This window comes from Saccopteryx bilineata, chromosome 7 (assembly GCF_036850765.1).
Source record: "Saccopteryx bilineata isolate mSacBil1 chromosome 7, mSacBil1_pri_phased_curated, whole genome shotgun sequence".
NCBI lineage: Eukaryota > Metazoa > Chordata > Mammalia > Chiroptera > Emballonuridae > Saccopteryx > Saccopteryx bilineata.
Window position 1 is genome coordinate 22826218 of NC_089496.1, and position 26039 is coordinate 22852256.

General features: G+C 36.5%; 1 protein-coding gene across 8 annotated transcripts in view; it reads left to right on the forward strand.

Annotated features, from left to right (window-relative positions):
• Window positions 1–26039, forward strand: part of AKAP9 (A-kinase anchoring protein 9) — a 171989-nt gene that overhangs the window by 21087 nt on the left and 124863 nt on the right. For 7 of the 8 annotated variants that reach the window (XM_066239573.1, XM_066239580.1, XM_066239574.1 and 4 more), the window contains exons 2-8: window positions 2526–2780; window positions 6543–6587; window positions 8848–8901; window positions 9261–9422; window positions 10205–10360; window positions 11226–11423; window positions 16813–19197. In XM_066239573.1, coding sequence (XP_066095670.1) covers window positions 2526–2780; window positions 6543–6587; window positions 8848–8901; window positions 9261–9422; window positions 10205–10360; window positions 11226–11423; window positions 16813–19197 — 3255 coding nt within the window. The remainder of the gene's footprint in view (window positions 1–2525; window positions 2781–6542; window positions 6588–8847; window positions 8902–9260; window positions 9423–10204; window positions 10361–11225; window positions 11424–16812; window positions 19198–26039) is intronic. The other variant, XM_066239575.1, reaches the window with a different exon arrangement.

The window sequence follows — 26039 nt, forward strand, 5'->3', positions numbered from 1 at the left end:
ATGACAAAATAGTTCAAACAGATTGTCGTCAAAAATCAAGTTGGTGACTTCAGTGATGTTCTTAGAATCAGACATTATAACTGCAACCCCAGAATTACCTTCAAAAATTTTCCAAATTAGGTTAGTCCTCTTTTGACCAATCATTATCTTGGCAACCAAAAAGCAAATTACACTCAAAATCATGTGTGCAATTGTTCAAATTTTCAGATTCAGAATCACTTGAAATGACAATTTTTCGCCTTTTTGAAGGAATAACTATATCACTGCCACCATCAAAGCTTTCATCAGTTTCAGTTGGAATATCTGATAAATTGTCAGCAAGTATATCCAGAATTTTATCATGTTCTTTGTCACTATCTATGGTTACAGAGCACCTTAAAATTATCAAATTGATAAAAAAAAGTTATTTTTATTACTAACAAGAGCCTAATCACTTTTAATTACTTTTGTAATTTTTAACTTCAGCGATTGCATTTTCTGTTACACTGTTTCTCTCTAAATGACAATGAAAAACCAAAAATTCTCATGATTGGCCACAAGCATTAGAACAGAAAACACCAGAATTCTCCTGATTCATCTCCAGTGTGTTAAGTTGCTTTAATACCTTATATCATATGATATTTAATGGCCATCTTTGTAATTTGTCTAATTAATAGTTATATAATTAATTTATTGCTAGTATATTTCCTCTCTTTAAGGCACAAGGGACTTACACCTGTTCTTATGCTTTTGTTTCTCTTTTTTTTATTTATTCATTTTAGAGAGGAGAGGAAGTAAAGGGGGGGAGGAGCAGGAAGCATCAACTCCCATATGTGCCTTACTTAACCAGACAAGTGCAGGGTTTTGAACTGGCGACCTCAGCATTCCAGGTCGAGGCTTTATTCACTGCGCCACTGCAGGTCAGGCTTGTTATATTATTAAAATTCAAGCTAGTTATAATGAGGTGATGAAGGCTGTGAGTCTGAAGCCTGCTTTATCTTTGTTAAAAGAGACGCACATAATTTTTTTATTAAGAAAAATGATACATTGCAATATTTTATAACTACTATTTGTCATAAATTATTAATAATGGTTTGTATTAATATTAATATTATTTTAATTGAGTTAATCCAGTGTTACCAAAGGAAATAATACATACCTCTGATTTTAGGTGGTGACAGATATTTTAGGTGATATCCTAATCTAGTATTAAATACCTCTGGATAGTATTTTAAGAAAGTTACTACCTTTCTAGATTTCCTTTAAGTTCATCTGCTAATGACAAACCAAACGTCTGTTTGATGCTCATACATTCTTTATACCCTTCTCACAATTGCCTGTTTGTTTTATAACCTTCAGCAGTAATATCTAACTAGAATTTTAATAATGCAGTTTTATTTTTCATTGTATTTACTTCTGTTCACTATTTTGTTAAAGAAATTACAATTGCTACTGGCTATTAATTTCTATCAGGGGTAGAAAGTCTCCTTTTAAAATAAACTTAAATAAGTTAAACACAAGTTAAACATGTTAAGTAGGCCCTGGCCGGTTGGCTCTGTGGTCGAGTGTTGTCCCAGCATGTGGATGTCTCAGGTTTGATTCCCAGCCACAGCACACAAGAGAAGTTTCCATCTGCTTCTCCACCCTTCCCCCTCTCCTTTCTGTTTATCTCTCTCTTCCCCTCTCACAGCCAAGGCTCCACTGGAGCAAAGTTGGCCTGGGCACTGAGGATGGCTCCATGGCCTCTGCCTGCCTCAGGAGTTAGAATGGCTCCAGTTGCAATGGAGCAAGGGCCCAGATGGGCAGAGCATCGCCCCCTAGTGGTCATGCCGGGTGGATCCCGGTCGGACGCATGCGGGAATCTGTCTGCTTCCCCGCTTCTCACTTCAGAAAAATACAGTCAGTCAATCAAGAAATAAGCAAACAAACATGTTAAGTAAATAAGTATAAGTGGCACTAGGACATGGCAAAAATTCTGATGATTAAGGTATGAGAAGCACTGTTTCATATTTAAAGTTTTTGTAGTTTTTTTCCATTATAAACAAGGCTTGCAGTGATTAGTTGTATAGCTAATTCTTTTTACATGGACTAATTTTATTTAGTGTAAATTAATAGAAGTCTCAGAAATTCCACAAAGTACATTTATTTAGAACTCTTAGGTATTAATAATCAGAATTTACACTTTTAATAATTCAGAACTTATACTTTCACCAAGTGGTGAATGAGACTGCCTGGTTTTCCTTACTCTACCAATTCTGGGCTAATTTTTTTTCTTTAGACATATTTTTAGTTCCTCTCCATATTTGAAAAGCATTTATTCAGAAATACTTAATGTCTTTGCTATTTAATAATTATTTGTATAATAAAGACTAACAATTATACTTTTACTTTGTCATCATTTTAGTGATTGTTTAAAGAAAGTGATTCCAAAGCTGTTTTTTTTTTTCAGTGGTGATAAAGAAAAAGGATCTTTGACAGTAATGGCAATTTCTTTTTCTTCTTCTTCTTTTTTTTTTTTTTTTTTTTTTTTTTTTTTTTTTTGGTAGCTTGCGCAGTTTCGACAAAGGAAAGCTCAATGTGACGGGCAGAATCCTTCCAAGAAGAAAAAGAGGAAGAATACTTCAAGCAGTAAACGTGATGTAGCAGCATACCATGCTTTGAATATTGAGCAGTCACAGAGTGATGAGATGTACAGGAATAGTTCTCAGGAAGTAGAATCAGCCGTGACTCCTGAATCCACAACAATGAGAACTCTACACAGTGGAGAAATAATCAAACGTGACCAGGTCTTCTCTGCTGAAGTAAGTATTCATATTTTTAAACATTAAAATTGTAAGTGGAAAGTAGTGATGATAACACTCTTTAGCACCCTGTGCAACCTTTATAAGTTTGATTCAATAAATGTTTATTAAGCAACTGTAATACACCAAGAATTGAGCACCAAGGATACACAGGTAAATATGAGAGTCTCTGCCCATTAGGAAGGTCAGTCCACTGGGGACGGCAGATGTAAGATAGACTGTGTACCCTGATTCAAGCTATGCTAGCAACAATGTCCATGGTACCCTAGAGCAGTGGTCCTCAACCCCCGGGCCGCGGACCAGTACCGGTCCGTGGGGCATTTGGTACCAGTCCGCAGAGAAAGAATAATAACTTACATTATTTCTGTTTTATTTATATTTAAGTCTGAACAGTCTTTTATTTTTTAAAAATGACCAGATTCCCTCTGTTACATCCAAGATTTACTCTTGACGCTTGTCTTGGTCACGTGATACATTTATCTGTCCCATTCTAAAGGCCGGTCTGTGAAAATATTTTATGACATTAAACCAGTCTGTGGCCCCAAAAAGGTTGGGGACCACTGCCCTAAAGTATCATGATTTGGGAGAATGCCCAAATCAGCCTTGTGTGCTTATTGAGCTAGAGGCAGAGAACTAGGAGATGCAATCTCTGTGCCAGAGATTACATCCACGAAGACATGAAAAGGTATGATGTACTTAGGAAACCTAAAGTGGTCTAGTTTTAAATGGATCACAAAGTGATGGGGATGGGATAGTGGGAATAATGAAGGACAGGAGATTGTACCTGGTCTGTAGAAGGTTCTCAATAAATATTCATTTTCTCCCTCCCCTTAGTGATATACAGTAATTTTCCAGAATATAGAGATGAAGGAGAAGCTTAAGAGTGGGTTAGGATGGTGACTGGAATGGTGGAACCACCAACTGAGACCAGGAGCAGAGAATGATGGGGTGTTTAGGAGGAACAGAGTTAGACAAAGCAGATTATTATAATTTGGATTGTGCCTTAGTATATTCATATGGAAACAGAAAGATTTAGACATATGGGGGATTGAGCTTTATTCAGGAGATCAGGAGTGCCAGAGAAATTTGTTGTTCATCACAAAAAATGTATCTTTTTTAGGCTTGACCTGTGGTGGCGCAGTGGATAAAGCGTCGACCTGGAAATGCTGAGGTCGCCGGTTCGAAACCCTGGGCTTGCCTGGTCAAGGCACATATGGGAGTTGATGCTTCCAGCTCCTCCCCCTTCTCTCTCTCTCTCTCTCTCTCTCTGTCTGTCTCTCTCTCCTCTCTCTCTCTCTTGCCCCCTCTCTCTCCTCTCTAAAAATGAATAAATTAAAAAAATATATCTTTTTTAGTTTTTCCTACTGAGAGTGTGTTGAGCCTCTTGGTGTAATGTTTTTCATTCATTTGAGAAGTTGTCAGCCATTGTTTATCTTCAGATATTCTCTGTCCCTTTCTCTCTTCTCCTTCTGGGTCTTCCATTATGCATATGTTAGTATGTTTGATATTGTTGCACAGATCTCTGATGCTCTGTTCATTTTTCTTCATTCCTTTTTTTTCTTTTCCTCAGACTGGATAAATTCAGGTGAACTATTTTACAGTTTGCTGATTCTTTATTCTTCATCCTTACATCTGCTCTTAAGCTCCTCTAGTGAAATTTTTATTTGTTATTTTTAACATCAGAATTTTTTTTTTTTGGTTCTTTCATACGTTTCTTCTCTTTACTGATATTCTGTATTCAATGAAACATTTTTATAATTTTTTTCAGTTTTTAAAGACATTTTCTACATTCATTTGACTTTATTTAAAATAGCTAGTTTAAAGTCTTTGTTTATTAAGTCCAATATCTGTGTTTCATCAGAGACAGTTTCTCCTAACTGCTATTTTTTTGTGTGTATGGGCCATATCTTTTCATTTGTATAGCATGAAATTTTTTGTTGAAATCTAGACCTTTTGAGTAATACAATAGGGCAGTTCTGGTACTTAATTTAGTTTGAAGATGTGTTCATTATATTTTTCTGCATAATAAATCAGCATTTGCTCTCTTCACTCACTGGTTTTCGGGTGCAGAGAGTGTCTTTTTATCGTCAGTCACACCGTTTTTAGTATATAATATGCATCAGCAAGTGTACCATGAGGGCTTCTGTCATAACAATATTTCGAATGTAGCCCTGGTCAGCTCAGAGGTAGAGCATCCATCCAGCGTGTGGAAGTCCCGGGTTTGACTCCTGGCCAGGGCACACAGGAGAAGCGCCCATCTGCTTCTCCACCCATCCCCTTCTCCTTCCTCTCTGTCTCCCTCTTCCCCTCCTGTAGCCAAGGCTCCACTGGAGCAAAGTTGGCCCGGGCACTGAGGATGGCTCCGTGGCCTCTGCCTCAGGCGCTATAATGGCTTTGGTTGCAACAGAGCGATGGCCCAGATGGGCAGAGCATTGCCCCCTAGTGGGCATGCTGGGGGGATCCTGGTCAGGCACATGCAGGAGTCTGTCTGCCTCCCTGCTTCTCACTTCAGAAAAATACAACAACAACAAAATATATATAGAATTTAAAAGAGGGTCATATGAATCAGGAACCACTGCTACAGAATTTTAGAATAGGGGTAGGGCTTATTTCTGTTCCTGGCATCAGTTACTACATCCTAGAGGTAGACTTAAAATTTGGTCTTCGGTGATAAATAAAATTTCCTTAAGTAGAGGAGAAAGGAGACAATGATGGTTCATATTTGTTGAATGAAGAGGTGAAACATCTGTGTCTTCTCACTTGTAAAAAGAGAGGGGGCCTGACCTGTGGTGGCGCAGTGGATAAAGCGTCGACCTGGAAATGCTGAGGTCGCCAGTTCAAAACCCTGGGCTTGCCTGGTCAGGCACATATGGGAGTTGATGCTTCCTGCTCCTCCCCCCTTCTCTCTCCCCTCTCTCTCCTTTCTAAAATGAATAAATAAAATAAAATAAAAAGAAACTGCTGTAGGCCTGACCTGTGGTAGAGCAGGGGATAAAAAGCAACCTGGAACACTGAGGTCGCTGGTTCGAAACCCTGGGCTTGCCTGGTCAAGGCACATGTGGGAGTTGATGCTTCCTGCTCCTCCCCCTTCTCTCTCTCCCTCTCTCTCTTCTCTCTAAAATGAATAAATAAAATCTTAAAAAAAAAAAAAAAAAAGAGAGGGAGAAGAATGAAAGCAGTGAAAATTTTAGGTTTTCTCTTTGACTCTTCTAAGCACAGTACCTCTCAGCTGAGAGCAGCTTGGAAAAGCCCCTTACTTCATCCCAAATTCCAGGGATATAAGGATGAAACAAGAATGTCTTTAAATGTACTTTCTAAGCAGCAAAGATATTAATAACAACAAGGGTGGTGGTTTTTCTTCAAGTTGTTACTACTTTTCTAGCATCAAGATTTGTTGATTCTTCCTTTTGAAGAAATTGAACTTTTTTATACTAACATGTTAGTACTTTTTAATTTAACAGAGACACAAGAATTAGTGGGATGATATCTTAATTGATGTTTTGTCTTACAAATGATTCTTAGTGATATAAGACCTTGTGCTAATGTGATACTTTTATATAGAGAAAAATGCCTGGTGTTAAATGATATGTTATATAGCCATTCTTAATTAGAGTGAAAATTTTAAAGATCTGAACAATTTTTAGTTTTTCAGTGATATTTTTATGAGTTTTATATTATTAGTACCAATAATGATAAGTTAATAAAATACAATATCTAGGAAGGGAAAGGACTTAATGTAATTGGTTTTTACTTCTGTTTTAGCCAGAAAGTGAAATTTCCACCACAGCCGATGATTATAGTTCAGAGGTAAGAATAAATAACATTATGATTGGCATTGTATATTTTTCTTGAAACTGTTATTGATTATTAGTACTTCATTTTATTACTTTTTTTCTTTGTTAGTACTTTACTTCTTGAAACTCAAATGGTCCTGTATTTTTATATATAACAAAGTAGACCATAACATGATTTAAATGACCTAGAAAACGTGAAGGTTATGTTTTTCTGATATCTTTTTTCCAGGTTATTAACTAAGGTCTTAAATCTGTATAGATAAATTGGATGTTCATTAGATAAAAAGCCCTTTTTTATTTTCTAGGACTACTTCATACTGGTTTTCTAGCATATACAATTTATTATAGGTATCCATATTTAACCCAGTAAACATTTCATAATATAGGCTATTTCATTTTGAGCTATTCTTTTTGCAAATGATTGAATTCTAGTTAATTATACAAAATTCATTTATTGAAATTAAGGGTGCAGTAATGATTTTTAATTTAATAAAAATCACTGATTAGGCATTAGCTACTTTAAGAAACACCTTCTTTATGTGTTATTAATAAATATGTCATTTTATTAACTTTTTCTTATTCTTTTAGATATGATTGTTATTTCTTTGGTCCACAATTTGAGGACATGGAAAATATTCCTTATTATTAATGGTTCAGCACTCAATGTATTCCATAAGTTTTGATTCCATAAGCACTCGATGATTTCCATAATATTGTAGGTTTCTAATCTTTAAAAAAAAAAACTGGCCCTGGCCGGTTGGCTCAGCGGTAGAGCGTCGGCCTGGCGTGCAGGGGACCCGGGTTCGATTCCGGCCAGGGCACATAGGAGAAGCGCCCATCTGCTTCTCCACCCCTCCCCCTCTCCTTCCTCTCTGTCTCTCTCTTCCCCTCCCGCAGCCGAGGCTCCATTGGAGCAAAGATGGCCCTGGGCGCTGGGGATGGCTCCTTGGCCTCTGCCCCAGGCGCTAGAGTGGCTCTGGTCGCAACAGAGCCACCCCCCGGAGGGGCAGAGCATCACCCCCTGGTGGGCAGAGCATCGCCCCTGGTGGGCGTGCCGGGTGGATCCCGGTCTGGCGCATGCGGGAGTCCGTCTGACTGTCTCTTCCCGTTTCCAGCTTCAGAAAAATACAAAAAAATAAAATATAAATAAAAAAAATAAAATAAATACTTGATTTTCCTGAATAAACATACTACTATTTTGGATTGCTAATGTGAGTGAAAACTTTGACACTTCTAAGTGTTTAAAAGCTGAGAACATACTTATTAGTAATCTGGTCAGGAAAATAATTAAGTAGAGTTAAATCAATAAATTGGCTACATAAAGTTGCCTCTGTGTGAAGAATCCCAGTTTAAAATTACAGTTTACAATTCAAAGAATCTGCCCTTGTGCCTTTAAATCTGGGACTTGTATATGAAAATACTGCTTTTCTCTTTCTGTGGTGCCTTAATTTTTATAGCTTGTCTTTCTTAATTGAAAGTTTTAGATGTTTCGGCAGCTCAGAACTTCACAAAGTGCATTTTTTCTTTAAACCAAAGTGAATTTTTATAAGCCATGTGTCTGTACACCAAACTCTCTCATGCAGAGCTATGAAATTTAGGTAAAATATATATAGCCATGTTTTCAAGTTTAGGATAAGAGTAAAATTTAATTTTTATTAATATAAATTTAAATGCTAAAGAATCAAAAGATTGATTTTAAAATTATTATGAAAACATAAAGTGATAATGGAAATTTTTGTTACAGTGAGATACTTTTGCCTAAATTTTTAAATTAAAACACTGTTGGAAATTTTGAGGTCCAGAAAAATGTATGGAAGCTGTATATCTGTGATACTTACTAAATATTTTGTATTTTACAATAAGGTACCAACAGTATTTATTTACTTATTTTTATTTAGTTTATTGAGGCGACATTGGTTAACAAAACCATACAGGTTTCAAGCATACAACTCAACAAAACAGTATCTGCATAGTGTATCGTGTACCTGTCGCCCAAAGTGAAGTTTCTTTCTGTCCCTTATTTATCCCTCCTGCACTTACAGCTTTAAATCACTGTATAGTACAGTGTTTTTTGCATAATAAGCACTCAAATGTTGGAAGAATGATTGACATTTGAAATGGTCGTAATGACTTTTAGATACTTAAATTTAGTCATTATGTCTTTGCCAATGAGGCATTTTTCTAGGCATGAGTGGTTAGCAGAAATATAATTGTTAGCTTTAAATAAAGTTCTATTTAAAATTATAATATATCAGGAAATTGTTTTTATACAGGTAAATGGTTGCAGTTTTGTGGTGAGGACAGGAAAGCCTGCAAATTTATTAAGGGTACAGTATTTAAATCTACTTGTAATACTAATGTTTTATACTATTTAAAACCATCTGGCTTACTAACAAGCTTTTTCTTGCATGTACTTCTTTCTGTGGGTGAATCCTCAATGCTTTTAATGTTTAACAAGACAAAATCACCCACTTTTTGCTCTAAAACTCAATTTTAACAGAATTTGCAGGTACTGTGTTTTTACTTTTGAGGAATGTATAACATTAACAACAGCGTAGGTTGCCATGCTGGTAAGTTCCCAGGTCCTGAGGGATGTTTTAAAGTGGATTTTGCTTTGAATATTTTAATTCCTCTTTCTGAGCATTTATGCTAGTGTCAAATTATTCAAAATCTTGGATTGATTTAGGACGAAGAATTTGGTGTTGATGATTCTTATTCTGAACGTGGAGCGCAGACCCACCTAGAGGTAATGGAAAGTGAATTGATCGGGAAACAGCATGAGATTGAAGAGCTAAACCGAGAACTGGAGGAAATGAGGGCCGCCTATGGGACTGAAGGACTGCAGCAAGTATGTTTACTTTGTGTGGCTTTTGTTACACAAACAAAAATAGGAAATTTGAATGATTGTATATATACATTCTTTAAAGATAGCCTTATTAAGTGGTAGTTTATAGTTATCGTATAATATCTGTCATCATATATTGTATATCATAAACAACCTTAAAAGCAGGATTTCATTAACTGGGCTAATAAACTGTGGACTCTTTTTATTTAACTTTATGAGATAGGTAGGCTGAAATCACTTCAGTACAGTAGATGTTTTTGTAATTAGCTTGAGAGAAAATTATTGTGCACATCTCATCAAAATATGATGTAAGCTCATTAAAAATGTCAGCAAGCCCTTGTAAATAGCCTCTTGTGGTTAGAATGATATCTGTTTTTCTTGAAAGTCAGTTATAAAAAGAAGAGGAAATAGGACATTGATGAGGAGGACAGGATACATCTCAGTTTCACCCTCTCCAGAGGAGAGGAAGGGTTGACCGTGGCTATGATGGTGTTGCCTGGCAACAGGCTGAGGCGTCCCCAGACAGAAAGGCACTGTCCTTCTGGAAGTAAGGACGTGGATAAGTTAGACCTGATACATTTTGTTCCTACATTCAGATACTTAGTTTAAAAGTTGATCTGGAGGTAAAACCAATGCTTGCAAGCTCTAATAACTTCAGATATGGAAAGGATGGCTTACAAATTGTGATAGTTCTGCCAGTGAATTTTTAAATCATATTTTTGAAAATATTACTTGCAATAATCAATTCTGTTTTGAAAAATAAGTCTAGCACTGATGTCTTTTAGTTACAAGAATTTGAAGCTGCCATTAAACAGAGAGATGGCATCATAACCCAGCTCACTGCCAATTTACAACAAGCGAGAAGAGAAAAGGATGAGACAGTGAGAGAGTTCTTAGAGTTGACAGAACAAAGTCAGAATCTACAGATTCAATTTCAGCATGTAAGTATTACTAGTGGAACAAAGTTATTAAGTAATTTTTAGTAAGCAATTTAAATTTCCCCCCACACTTTCCAAAACAAATTTAAATTACCTTAAATCCATTTGCTCTTACAAATGATTCTTAGTGATACCATGTTGGAAAAACTGGTAAATATACCTATTTGTTAACCAAGAATATAATTTATACTTGTTGAGTGGTTTCTTGCTTTTATTTTTTGTACTTCTTCTTTGTCTATATTTTGAAATCCTACAGAATTTTGTAAGTCTGATTTGGTGGAATTTTGTAGAAATTAACATGTAGTCACATCCTCCTTTTGCCAACTCTGGTCTGAGCCACAATTGTAACTGGACTGCATAGACACAATTTACCCTTAATTAGAGCCATCGTAACCTAATTGTTTAATCAGGGTTTCTGATGGCAAATAGTGGGAAATAGTTGGAGATAGCTTACAAAGGGAGGGATTTAATGTAAGGAGACAGGCTCATGGAACAGACCCCAGCCAGAAGCGCACGGCCTCTGTAGTGGGTTGGAGTCAGAAACCAGCAAGTCCTCAGAAATCCAGGAAGGACAGTCTCTCAGGCCCCAGTTCTTCCTGCTTATCTGCCTCAGTCTTACCTCTCTCATTGGACTACTTCCTCACTTTATCACGGGAAAAATAATCTTCCTGGTTCAGTTGGGGTAATGTGCCCATCCTTACCCTTTCAGCCATGGCAGTGTGTTTGCTGGGATCTCAAGCCTGTAAATTCAGCCCAGTTCCCAGAGAGCAATTGTGAGCCAAGTTAATAGACACCCCCAAGAGGTGTCTGTTCCTTAGTGCAGTCACTTCAGAATTTAATACTTTGGGGTTTCTTTTATGTTTTTAAGTTACAGGCCAGTGAGACCCTGAGAAACAGCACTCATAGCAGCACAGCTGCAGATTTACTACAAGCCAAACAGCAGATCCTCACTCATCAGCAACAGCTGGAGGCACAAGACCATCTCCTGGAAGATTATCAAAAAAAGAAGGAAGACTTCAAAAAGCAAATCAGTTTTTTGCAAGAGAAAATTAGAGCATATGAAATGGTATGTTTATTTTAAAGGGGCCAACTTGCAGCAGCTTTATAGTTAACTTTAAAGTTTTGTATGCAAGTGTTTCATTTTCTTCCATGAATGACAAGATGTTGTCATTAAGAAGAAAAGTTCTTTAAGTTTATTTAATTTAATTTTTTTTTTAATTTTATTTATTCATTTTTAGAGAGGAGAGAGAGAGGGAAACAGAGAGAGAGAGGGGAGAGAGACAGAGAGAGAGAAGGGGGGGAGGAGCTGGAAGCATCAACTCCCATATGTGCCTTGACCAGGCAAGCCCAGGGTTTTGAACCGGCGACCTCAGCATTTCCAGGTCGACGCTTTATCCACTGCGCCACCACAGGTCAGGCCGAAAAGTTCTTTAAGTTTATAAAATGATTTATTTCAAAAGCTATTAGGAAACTCACAATAGTAGTTTTAAGATAATACCCACTACTGAGTTCCTTGAAAATGATCAGCGTATGTTAAACTGAGTTTTCAGAAGAATCTAAATTTAAAACTAGAATTTCTTCTCTCTCTCTCTCTTTCAGTCTATAGGCATTTCTACTCATTTTGGCCATGGTTATGAAATTCTGAAAATACTATTATGACAAAATGAAATTTTATGGATTTTAACTAGAAAAAATAAAGTCAGTTCTCTTTAATTACACTAGTTATGGTTTTTAGTTGCATGGAACACTTACTAGCAAATAAGTGCTCCTGGGAGGGGGGCACACACATACATAAATGTCTCCTGTAGATTATAATCTTAAGTATAAAACAGCTCATCCTGGTAGATTATATTTTATTTATTTTTCAAAAGATGAAATGAAGTTCAGAGTTTTAAGTGACTTGCCTGTGGCCACCCCACTAACAGTTGCCAGTGTTGGGATTCAAACTGTCCGGCTGGCCCAGAGTCAGACATCATGCTACACTGCACGGCCCCCTAACGTCTGTCCTCTCCTCTGCATCCGTCCTCTCCGCAGAGCTGAAACAAGAAGGCAGAGTATGGTTGCCTTGTTTGACATCAGCTGGGAATGTGCATGTCCAGCAATTCAATTTTTTGCCACTGTGCACTTCTGAAAATGATTATGAAGACTGATTTGGGAGTTAAAAATCAATTTTAGCAGTAGGTAAATTCACAAGTTTGTCCTCATTCACAGATATAGAATTGTGAATAATGGGGACCGATTGTATATACAATACATTATTTTTATAAACGTAGGAGATTCTTCTGCAAGAGGTTGAGAAATTACCAAGACAAGACTATTGTATGGTTAATAATGAAAGTATTAGCTAGCATCTAGTTTTGTTCACTTGGTACCAGGCAGTATTCAAAGTCTTTTGCACATATTAACTCAGTGAATCATTATAACAGCCTCTGAGGCAGAGGTACCGTTGTCCGTTCTACAGATGAAGATACCAAGGCAAAGCAAGATGAAGCAATTTGCCCAGGTGCACAGGTAATAAGTTACTAGAACCAGATAGCAAACCTAGGTAGTCTGACTTCAGAGACTGTGCTCTTAGAAAAATAGAAAATACACAAATTTAAGATACTGAAATTAAGAAATGGGCATGGTTTACAATCAAGGTAGTTTAAAAATTGTTATCTGAAGGTTTACAAAACACCTGTTCCATACCAGAGATAGTTATGCTTAAAATGTGCCCTTTTCTTCACTGGACCTCATGGAATAGTTGGCCATGTACACAGGACACCACAAAACAAGGATGAGTGTAAGTAAAACATGTTGAAAGTTCTTAGTAGATCTGGCTTCATAAAGGAAGTGATTCAGGGTAGGCTTTAGGGAGGTGATATATGAGGTAGGTCTCTAAGTTGGAACAATCTCTTTTTACTTGTATTCTGTTTCCTCGGCAGTTGGCCCAATGTCTGATACATAGCAGCTACTCAGTACTTACTTGGTAAATAAGTGAATAAATTATGGATCTGAACTGATAAAGGTGGGGAGGACATTTTAGACAAAGAGTGGAAGGTGCATAAGGACCCAGACTAATACATGTTGAAAATGTATAGGAAATGGCCCTGGCCGGTTGGCTCAGCGGTAGAGCGTCGGCCTGGTGTGCGGGGGACCCGGGTTCGATTCCCGGCCAGGGCACATAGGAGAAGCGCCCATTTGCTTCTCCACCCCCCCCCTTCCTCTCTGTCTCTCTCTTCCCCTCCCGCAGCCAGGGCTCCATTGGAGCAAAGATGGCCTGGGCGCTGGGGATGGCTCCTTGGCCGCTGCCCCAGGCGCTAGAGTGGCTCTGGTCGTGGCAGAGCATCGCCCCCTGGTGGGCAGAGCATCGCCCCTGGTGGGCGTGCCGGGTGGATCCCGGTCGGGTGCATGCGGGAGCCTGACTGACGGTCTCTCCCCATTTCCACCTTCAGAAAAATACACACAAAAAAATTAGAGAAAATGTATAGGAAACAAAAAAATAGTTTATAAAACAATAGCCTTTGAAAGTGAGTCCTTCCAGGAAGAAAGGAGAAAGATATTCTAGGTTAGAAGAGCCTAGAAATTGGATTTTATTGTATTATATTATACTTATTTGGCAGAATAATTTAAGATTATTTAAAATTTAAATCACATATATAGAGGGAATAACTTTTGTTTATTTGAATGCTACAAAGAATACTTTTATTGTCAGTCTCTTTTTCTTCATATACATATTTTAAATTCTCTCTTTGTTTCTTTGAATGAATCCTCCCCAGGAGTAGTTCCATCAGAGTAGCTGAGGGAACTAGAGCAGTAGGGTGATAGTTGAAACTGTGTTGGTTCCCTAGACCAGTGGTCGGCAAACTCATTAGTCAGCAGAGCCAAATATCAACAGTACAACCATTGAAATTTCTTTTGAGAGCCAGATTTCTTAAACTTAAACTATATAGGTAGGTACATTCTTTATCGAGGTAGTGCCTGCACATGGTATTTTGTGGAAGAGCCACACTCAAGGGGCCAAAGAGCTGCATGTGGCTCACGAGCCACAGTTTCCCGACCAGGGCCCTAGACAATTGTATTGATAATTCCAGGCTTACTCACATCGTCTTAGTCCTCTGTACTTCCCACAGTACAGTAGTCATAGGTAGGAAGTGTATTATTCCCTACTCTCAGGTCTGTGTCCAGAAGTAGAGGGATTGTATCTCTAACCACAGGGCTTTTTAAATTTTTTTGCAACACAAAATAAGTGGTTTAAAACCATATATTTTGAAATAAAGAATACTAAGAATAATGAACCACAAATTTGTATCATGTAATAGTTGAGTGAAGAAGTAATGTTGTTTGTTTGCAATTATATCTGGTAATGGACAATTTTGTATTAAATGATACTGTTTTATGAGGGATTTTCTCCCACAGAATATCAGGAAATAATATTACAGATTTAAAACAATGTTGACATTTACTGTCTTATAGTTCCCAAATGCCTTATAGATTTTTATAGTATGTAAATATATTACATTTATATATAATAACACAAAATATATTATTTTAATATAGTTTCAAGCATATACTGTGAGACAGAAAATACTATCATTATTTTATAGAGATTTCAGAGATTAAACTAATTTAAATGTCATATGGTAGTGCAGAAATTAAAGTAAGAAGGCTTAGTCCTTGGTAATAACTTATGGTGACATTGGATGGAATATGTGATACCAGGACAAAAAGCTGATCGTATTTTGCTTGAGTGGCTGCCCAGGAGAGCATCCATTGCCTTGGTTAATTTATGTAATAAAGAATCTGGCCTTTTACTTGTAGGCTCAGAAATCTGATTTGGTTTTTTTTTTTTTTTTTATCAATTGAGACTTGTGCTATCTCAGAGGTGAACTCAGGTTTTCCAGTTCAAGAGACTGTTTAAACTTTGATTGTAGGATTATTAATTTGTAATGAGAAATAATTTTCCCAGAGACCTGTATACTTCAAGTTTATTGGATTTTTGGAAAATCCTATACTTTTGGGAAGCCTATTAGTAATCAGAGAAAGTTGTTTAGTGGGCATGAGATAACGGATGTTAGAGGAATGAAACATTCAGGGCATTAGGCTGTGATAACCTGATGTATTCATCTCACAGTAGGAATATTGTGCCTCTGGACTGAAATTCTTAAATTCTATTAACTACAACCTCCTACTTTGTTTTCTACATTTGGAATGTTTTTCCCAGAGGGATCAAAATTCTTCGTGTCAGGGTGCCTTGGTCCTCTTCCCTGGACTGTGCATGAATGGGCTGCCAACCTTTTCCTCCGAGGCTTTGCTTTTTCTGGGCTTTCACATTCTTTCGTTATACATGTTAATATATTCATTCAAGGTGCCTTTAAGTCCACTTGGCCTTGGACTTTTCTTTCCTTAAGGTGATATAGCTTACCTATTTATATTCTGTCCCATTCTGTGGATTTCACTTTTTTCTTTGTTCTTGGAACTCTAACCCTTAACTACTCAGAGTAACAGAGGCAAAGCTTCACTTCATCTCCAGGGCTTCTGCTGGACTCTCTTTTGGTAGAAAACTCCTATGAATGAGTGTGATTATTATAATCACAGCTTGGACATGTGTGCTGGGTTTAGGCTTATCTATATATTCAATACTTCCAAAATAGAATCCCAAACCAAGAAAAAGTATCAGTCCTGCTTTCAAATCTCTATTTAAACCAGAAGTGTAGGATCAAGTTAATATGCCATAAATTGTGTGGTTGTCTTGCATCTCATCTAAGTCTATGCAACTTAAGTGTTGCATATTCCTAAATTTCTAAGCCCCAGAAATGAAGTTAAGGCAACTGCCCATCAAACACCTTCAGGTTGTTAGAATACATGAGAGGAACCTTGGTTTTTAATACTTTCTTCTATAAAGAGTACATAATAAATAAATACTCTAGCTATAGAAAATACTGAATAGTTAGAATGTTGATCAGTTGGTAAGAAAGATGAAAATATATATAATAGTTTAGACAAATTTTAAATTTACTCACTTTTTTAAAAGATTTTATTCATTTTGAGAGAGACAGGAGAGAGAGAGAAAGAAAGGCAGGAGGAGCAGGCAGCATCAACTCCCATATGTGCCTTGACCAGGCAAGCCCAGGCTTTTGAACCGATGACCTCAGCGTTCCAGGTTGATGCTTTATTCATTGCGCTACCACAGGCCAGGCTTAAATTTACTGACTTTTTATGTTAAAACTTTTCATTATTACAATATAAGAAAATTACTTCTTCTCAAGAAAGCCATATTATTGTAATGTTTGCTCACAAGTAGTGCTGGGTAAATAAGTCCTTTGTCTCGTTGACTTAGGAAGAATTGAGGGATAGGCCCAACAATCACTTTTTATAGAACTATATAAAAATATTACTCTTTTGGTAATGGGATTAAGTGACATTAGTAGCCAGGAACTAAAATGTCATTTTTATATTTTCATTTTTTTTTTCAGGAACAAGATAAAAAGGTAGAAAGCTCAAATAAAGAAATAAAAGAAAAAGAGGCAATCATCAAAGAATTAAATACAAAAATAATTGGGAAAGAAAAAACAACTCTTGAGCTAAAGGATAAAATTATAGCTGCTGACAAATTATTGGAAGAATTACAAGAACAGGTTGTACAAAAGAACCAAGAGATAAAAAATATGAGTTTAGAGCTAACTAATTCCAAGCAAAAGGAAAGACAGTGTTCTGAGGAAATAAAACAATTAATGGGGACAGTTGAAGAACTTCAGAAGAAAAACCATAAAGATAGCCAATTTGAAACTGATATACTACAAAGAATGGAACAGGAAAAAGAAAGACAGTTAGAACAGCTCCGGGCAGAGCTGGATGAGATGTACGGGCAGCAGATAGTGCAGATGAAGCAGGAGTTAATAAAACAGCACCTGGCACAGGTAGACGAACTGAAAACACAGCATAAGGAAGAAATGGAAAATGCTTTAAGATCATGTCCAAATGTTACAGTCAATGAAGATGAAATAAAGTTAATGAATATGGCACTAAGTGAACTGAATATAAAATTAGAAGATACTAACTCTCAAAAGGAAAAACTCAAAAAAGAACTAGGAATACTTTCAGGAGAAAAGTCTGCTTTACAAAGACAGCTTGAAGACCTTTTTGAGGAATTGAGCTTTTTGAGGGACCAAATTCAGAGAGCTAGACAGACAATAGCTGACCAAGAAAGTAAACTCAATGAAGCACATAAGTCCCTTAGTACAGTGGAAGATTTGAAAGCTGAGATTGTAGCTGCATCAGAATCCAGGAAGGAACTTGAATTAAAACATGAAGCTGAAGTTACAAATTATAAGATAAAACTTGAAATGTTGGAGAAAGAAAAGGATGCTGTGTTAGACAGAATGGCTGAATCACAAGAAGCAGAATTAGAGAGACTAAGAACGCAGCTTCTGTTTAGTCATGAAGAGGAACTTTCCAAACTAAAGGAAGATTTAGATATTGAACATCGAATAAATATTGAAAAACTGAAAGATAAATTAGTCAGTCACTATAAACAGCAAATAGATGGCTTACAGAATGAAATGAGTCAAAAGATAGAAACCATGCAGTTTGAAAAAGACAACTTGATAACTAATCAGAACCAATTAATTTTAGAAATTTCAAAGCTAAAAGATGTACAGCAGTCCCTTATGAATTCAAAGTCAGAAGAAATGACTCTTCAAATCAATGAACTTCAAAAAGAAATTGAAATACTCAGACGAGAAGAGAAGGAAAAGGGCACACTCGAACAAGAAGTTCAAGAGTTACAACTTAAAACTGAATTATTGGAGAAACAAATGAAGGAAAAAGAGGATGACCTTCAAGAAAAATTTGTGCAACTTGAAGCAGAGAATAGCATTCTTAAAGATGAAAAAAAAGCCCTTGAAGACATGTTGAAAATCTGTACTCCTGTTAGCCAGGAGGAAAGATTAATTTTCCTGGACTCCATTAAATCCAGGTTCAAAGATGGTAGCTGGCAAAAAGAAATAGGAAAACTGACGGAGGCAAATGAGGACCTCAAAAAACAATGTATTCAGCTAACTGAAGAGATTGAGAAGCAAAGGAACACTTTTTCATTTGCTGAAAAAAAATTTGAAGTTAACTATCAAGAGTTACAAGATGATTATGCTTGCCTTCTCAAAGCAAAAAATGATTTAGAAGACACTAAAAATAAACAAGAGGTAGAGTATAAAAGTAAGCTTAAAGCACTTAGTGAAGAGCTTCATCATTTGCAAAGAATAAACCTAACTACAACAAAAATGAAAAGTTTAATCTTTGATGACAGCAAAAATTCTATAGCAGAACCACTGGAAATTGGTGAGGTTGTTGAGAAAGATACAACAGAACTTATGGAAAAACTTGAGGTAACTAAGCGAGAAAAATTAGAACTGTCAGAGAGACTGTCTGATCTTTCTGAACAATTAAAACAGAAACATGGTGAAATTCATTTTCTAAGTGAAGAAGTTAAATCTTTAAAGCAAGAGAAAGAGCAAGTTTTATTGAGGTGTAGAGAGCTAGAGATCATAATTAACCATAATAGGACAGAAAATGTAAGTGGATGTGATGTCCAGTTGAGCTCTTTAAAAGATGGAGTTGTGACTATGATAAGCAGGGATTCTGGAGGATCAGTTTCTAAAATAAATAACAATTTTGGTGAATCAAAAATAATGGAGGATGAAAAAATACCTTTTGAAAATCTGACAACTGGAAAAGAAAGCACAGACGAGCAGTTGTTTCTGGACCAGTTGCCAACAGCGACAGAGGAATTGTCACTTGGGATGACTGAGCCAAGGGAAAATGATAAACATCAGCAGGAGCTTAGTGTACTTAAGTCAGAGCAGGTATGTTTACTCATTTACTTATTAGCTAAATCACATTGCTAATGTACATTTCATACTAAAAAAAAGCTCTTATCTTCCTGAAAGATAAATTAACCTCCTTGCTGGAAAATGAAAGTGAACCCTATACTATAATTCTCATTTGAGTCTATCATTTATTATTTCTTTTATCTGTTTTTTTAAAAACACTGTTGGCTTGCTTTCTGTTCATTTATGTTGTACATTCTGTTCAATAAATAAAAAAATAGTAATGGTTTTACATTTTCTTTGGAAAGGCAAGAGTTTAAATAACTTTGTTGAGAATGCTATAGAAAGGTTACTTTTTACTATTTTGTTACAATCTCAAAGATTGGTTTCAGACGTTTATTTCATACTGGTGTTTTTAAGGTTCCCAATGGAAAATTAACTCTTAAACTTTAAAGTATTCTATATAGTTGTTCAGTAGTTATGAAACTATATTTCCCTGAAAAAAAAAAAATCTCAATTTAAGTCCTAGAATATTCTTCGAGTATTGTTATATCTACAAGGGGAAAAAAGTATTAATCCTAGACACAGGTAAAGAATGCATGTCATAATAATAGATCACTCCTAACAATTTATATTTGCTAGGGACTAATATTTGAAATAACCAGAAAATTTTGCTGGGTATCTTGTAACATAAAGATGCTAAGTCAGGCTTTATGTGTTTCTTCATTACTTAACAAGTATTTCTTGAATCTCTTGCCAGGTATAGAAGTATAGTGGCAAACAAGAGAAAGAAGATTGCTGCTCTCAGCATATATTCTAGCGAGGAAGCAGGCAGTATATCAAGAAACAAGTAGAGTAGTTAGAAATAGTTATAAATCCTATCAAGAAAATAAAACATGGCCCTGGCCGGTTGGCTCAGCGGTAGAGCGTCGGCCTGGCGTGCGGGGGACCCGGGTTTGATTCCTGGCCAGGGCACATAGGAGAAGTGCCCATTTGCTTCTCCATCCCCCCCCCCCCCTTCCTCTCTGTCTTTCTCTTCCCCTCCCGCAGCCAAGGCTCCATTGGAGCAAGGATGGCCTGGGCGCTGGGGATGGCTCCTTGGCCTCTGCCCCAGATGCTAGAGTGGCTCTGGTCGCGGCAGAGCGACGCGCGCCCCGGAGGGGCAGAGCATCGCCCCCTGGTGGGCAGAGCGTTGCCCCTGGTGGGCGTGCCGGGTGGATCCCGGTCGGGCGCATGCGGGAGTCTGACTGTCTCTCCCCGTTTCCAGCTTAAATAAAGAAAAAAAGGGGGCGGGGAGAAAATAAAACATAATGCGATAGAAAATGATGAGTAGTGATGGTGGCAGCATTACATAAGCTGGTCAGGAAAGGTCTTTTGAAGGAGTTGACACTTGAACTGAGATCTGAATGACAGGGAGGAGCATGCCACATGGGAGTGAGAGCTATTGTGAAGACATAGATGACTTTGAGTTACAGAATGAAGCTGTGTTTAGTTGATTTTGAGAGGGAGAGTAGAGGAAGAGTTTGAAGAAAAAGCTAAGAGACCAGATCTTAGAAAGCCTTACAAATTTTGTAATATGTTGATATTTTACTCTGTATACAGTAGGAAGCCACTGGAAAGTTTTCTCTTTATTACTCTAATAATGTTCATATTTGTGATATAGCAAATGTGAAGGTGTTTATCATTTTAATAATTTAGAGTTAAATTCAAATTGCATAACTATTAATGCTTTTTTAAATATCTGGAATTGTTTTCAAAACCATAAACTGGTTTTAATCTTATTATTCCTAAAAATACCAGAAGTCATTTAAATATTTTTAAAAAGCATTATTAGGAGAGGGCCTGAATTTGAATGGTCAAATTTTTTTCAATAAGAATTTTATTTCTCTACTAAAGACATTTTCAGTGATGTTTAATACCTTCTCCTTGACATAACAGGAAGTGAAGAGAGGCAAGGCCATAAACTCTCCCTGCTTAATCATCGCTACCAAGACAAACCCCCTATTCATAGGGAGGAGAGTGAAGTATGTGTGTGTGAAGGAGCTCACAGAAGAAATTGAGCAATATTTTATACAACAGTGACACGAGCAATCTAAATATGCTTAGAAATGATGCTAAGGCCACAGAAAAATAATGCCACTGCAGGAATAATAAATAGAATATATTTATTTCTGCTTAATAAATAGAATATATATCTTTCACAGAAACTAAAATAAATGCAGGTGTTGAGTTTTTTATTTAATAATTAAAGGTAACAATTTTTTTTATTTAAATAATTTTATTTTTTTAATGGGGCAACATCAATAAATCAGGGTACATATATTCAAAGATAACAAGTCCAGGTTATCTTGTTCAATTATGTTGCATACCCATCACCCAAAGTCAGATTGTCCTCTGTCACCTTCTATCTAGTTTTCTTTGTGCCCCTTCCCCTCCCCCTTTCCCTCTCCCTTTCCTCCCTCCCCCCGTAACCACCACACTCTTATCAATGTCTCTTAGTTTCACTTTTATGTCCCACCTACATATGGAATAATGCAGTTCCTGGTTTTTTCTGATTTACTTATTTCACTTCGTATCATGTTATCAAGATCCCACCATTTTGCTGTAAATGATCCGATGTCATCATTTCTTATGGCTGAGTAGTATTCCATAGTGTATATGTGCCACATCTTCTTTATCCAGTCATCTATTGACGGGCTTTTTGGTTGGGTAACAAACAATTTTGAAGTATTTTTCCTTACTATTTTAATATAATTAGGAATTTTGACCAGGAGAAAAATAAAGACCTCAAAGAAATCTTGTCACTGATGAAGTACAAGGAAATGGGAGAGTGGCAGAAATGTTACTGATAAGATTGATTATTGATGCTTGGGGACAACATGGATTAAAGTGTGTTTGTGTAAAATTGAAGATAGTAATGAAAATTGAAAAAGATATTGGGAGGCCTGGCTGGTTAGCGCAGTCAGGTAAGAGCATCATCGTGAAATGACAAGGTAGCAGGTTAGGTCCCTGGTCAGGCACCCATGGGAAGCAACCAGTGAATGCATGCATGACTGACTGGAACAACAAATGAATACTTCCCTTCCTCCACCCCTCTCTCTCATCCTCTATCTCTTAAAAAACTAACAAACAAAATAAACAGAAACAAAGCTCTGGTGAGATACCATGGTTGGTTGAAACATCGTCCCCGGAGTGCAAAGGTTACCAGTTTGATTACCTGATCAGGGTACATACAGGAGCAGCTCAATGTTCCTGTCTCTCTCCCTGCCTCTCTTGGAAAAAAAAAAGAAAAGAAAAGAAAAAAGAGTCTTGGACCTTAAAAACTACAAGAAGAACCACTAGAATATCAGCTTCTTGAAATCAAGGACCCTGTCTGCTGTATCCTTAGGGACTAGAACAATGACACATGATAGGCAGTTAGTAAAAATTTTAAAATGAGTGAATAAAAGGAAAAGTAAACAAAACAAAGCCAGTTTATTAAAAACCAACAGTGAAGCAGCGTAGGCCTTCATGTTGGAGTTGGAACAAGATCAGGATAGCTTTTGTCACTGGCTATTCATCATTGATCCATAGGTCCTAACCAATGCAGAGACAAAAAGGTTTGTGGTATAATTGGAGAAACACATAGTTGTAATAATTAACAGATGTAATAATGACATACCTAGAAAATTTAAGCAAATGAACTGAAAAGCTTTAATGTATGATAAATATGAAAAAATCAGGAAAGTGTAAGAACAATATAAACAAGTGTCCTTAACGAAGGACATGAGACATAAGTGAGAAAACTATTTTCTCAATGGGAGATATTTAATATTTTAAAATGTCAGCTCTATAAAAATCCATAAGACATATAATTCTAATCAAAATTATAATGAAAAGTTTTTGAAATTTGATTTATTTGGTTTACAGTTCATCTAGAGGAATAAATGCATGAGAAGAGCCAAGAATATATTTGAAAAAGTAATCCAGAATGCATGGAACATGCCATGCAGAGGACAGTTTTTAGCTTTATAGCAATTTTACAAACAAATATTAAAAATTATTAGGCTATTTAATAGAATAACAAAGTAACACACTCAAAGAAAGTAGAAGGAAGGAAATAAAATTAGGAACAAAAATAAGCAAAGTTGGAATAACCAAAAGGGGAAGAGTTTTTAATGATATTGAAAGCTTATTCTTTGAAAAGATTAGCAAGGTGAAGGTATTTGACAAACCTCTGAGAGAATGATCAATGAAGAATGAAAGTGACTTAAGTACAGGTATCGTGGAGTTTTTAAGAATCATAAAAGAATACTATTCAATAGCCTATGTCAGTAATTTGAAAATATAAACTAGATGGTTTTCTGGGAAAATACAAATTGTCACTAACTCAAATAGAAATGCAAAAATCTGGGGAAAAAACAATATCCATTTAAGCATTTGAAATAGTCAAATTTACACTCTTTCCCAACCAAAAATATTCACTGAGACCGTTTTATAAGTGGGTGTATCAGCTCTTCAAAGAACAAATTACTAAAATACTACGAAAGAGGAAGGAAGGGAGGGAGGAAGAATCAGTACCCAGTATATTTTAGGAGGCTGGTATAATATTGATACCAAGACTTGACAAGAATGGTATAAGAAAATAAAATTACAGACTAATAATCTCAATTATGAGTATAGTTGCAAAAACCCTAGATAAAATATTAGCCGATTATTCCAAGGAATGGAAACACAGTTCAACATGTGAAAAAAAATCTATTAATATAACCTCTACATTCATGCAGTCATACTAAGAGGAAACCATTATCATTTTAATAGATGCTGGGAAAGAATCCATAATTATAAAAATTCATTTATAAATTAAAAAACTAAGAAATCATGCCTGACTGGTGGTGGCACAGTGGCTAGAATATCAATCTGGGACGCTGAGGTCCCAGGTTCAAAAACCTGAAGTCGCTGGCTTGAGTGTAGGCTGACCAGCTTGAGCACAGGGTTGCTGGCTTTAGCGTGAAATCAACAGGATCCCACGGTTGTTGGCATGTACAAAGGGTCACTGGTTCTGCTGGAGCCCCCTGGTCAAGGCACATACGAGAAGTAATCAGTGAACTACTCAAGTGCAGCAACTACGAGTTGATGCTTCTCGTCTCCCTGTCTCTTTCTCTGCCCCCCTCCGTGAAATTTAGAAGCATTTCTATTAAAATCAGGTGTAGGGCTAGGATGCCCACTATGAACTTTACTGTTTTAACATTGTCTTGTAGTTACTGTCCCATGCAGTATGACAAGATATAAGAGAGGATTTGAACAGAAGAGACAAGTTTTAAACCCTACATAAGATGTTTTGAGCTTAAGAAAATTATGAAACATCGACGTACCTCAAGACCTGCCTGTGTGGCGATACATACTGTGTTGATAGTGATATAACACAGAAATGTAATTTCACTCAAGTTAATCTCTATATTCACTGTAGTTCCAATGAAAATTCCAATGAGGTTTTTCATGGAGCTTGAAAAATTGATTCTAAAATTATGCTGAAGAGTAAATATTCAAGAACAGCTAAAACAGTCCTGGAAAATTAATTTTATCTGATAGGAAGACATTAAAAAATCATAATAGTGTGGTTTTGATGCTGGGATGGAGTAGGAGATGAGTGGAGTTTAGTGGAAAACCCAGAAACATAACCAGGTGTTTGTGAAATTTTAATATGTGAAAGAAGAGGCCCTGCAAATTAACATTTATTTAATATAATTTAATGAGCCTCTAGTATTCTAGATATTGAGGATATAATAGTGAATAAAAATAGGCAATAAAGAAGAAAGCTTATATATCAGAGGAGCTAGACATGAAATAAAACTGACAAATGCATAACGTCAAATGGTAAGAAATGCAACGAAGAAACTAACAATTATAGTATAAGGAAACACATCTACAGAAGTGGGTTGGTGCATGCTTTTCTTATGAAGGGCAGGTCAGGGGAGACCTCAGGTGGTACTCACGCAGACTTGAGTGAGGTGAGAGAAGCCAAATCAGCAGGTCAAGTCTTTGGTGTTTAATGAGTGCTTCTTTGGAAAATATCATTTTGATGTTTGGGGAGTTAGAGAATTAGATCCTAACCCTGTAGAATAAAATAACTCCAGGTTAGTCAAAGATGTTAACATAAAATCAAATTAGGATCTTGATAAGGAAGGACTTTTAATGACAAAAATACACGGGTAAAGATTTAAAAATGTTATTACGTCTGTTTTACAAATACCACAAAACAAGTTAAAGTATTGGGATTAGATGTTTTCCACATAGAGTAAAAATAGGATTCATATCAAGAAGGTGTGAAGAATATGTAATATACAAAGAGGGTCAAAATTATACAAATTAAGGATATGTATAGACATTTGTTTCAGAATAGGAAACCAAAATGGCTAATAAACATGAAAAGATACTTTTAACCTTATAACATATAACAATAAAACAATTTTCTTCCTATTAGATTGCAAAATAAGTCTCAGTATAAAGTGTGGTGGGGCTAGGGAGGCGATGAGTACTCACATACACTGCTAATGTCAATGTAAATTGGTACAGTTAAATAAAAAATAATTTGGTAAAATCTAATATAGTTAATGTGCATTAGCTACTATCCAGAAATTACATTTCTTGGTGGTTCTCAGCGTGGTCCCTGACCAGCAACATCAGTATCACTTGGAAACTGGTTAAAATTCAAATTCTCAGACCCAGAACTAGAAATTCTGGGGGAAGGGCCCAGCAATATATTCTAATAAGCACTCCAGATCTGATGTATGTGCTAAAGTTTGAGAACCACTCCATTAGTGCCTGACCAGGCAGTGGCGCAGTGGATAGAGTGTCGGCTTGGACACAGGATCCAGGTTCGAAACCCCAAGGTCACT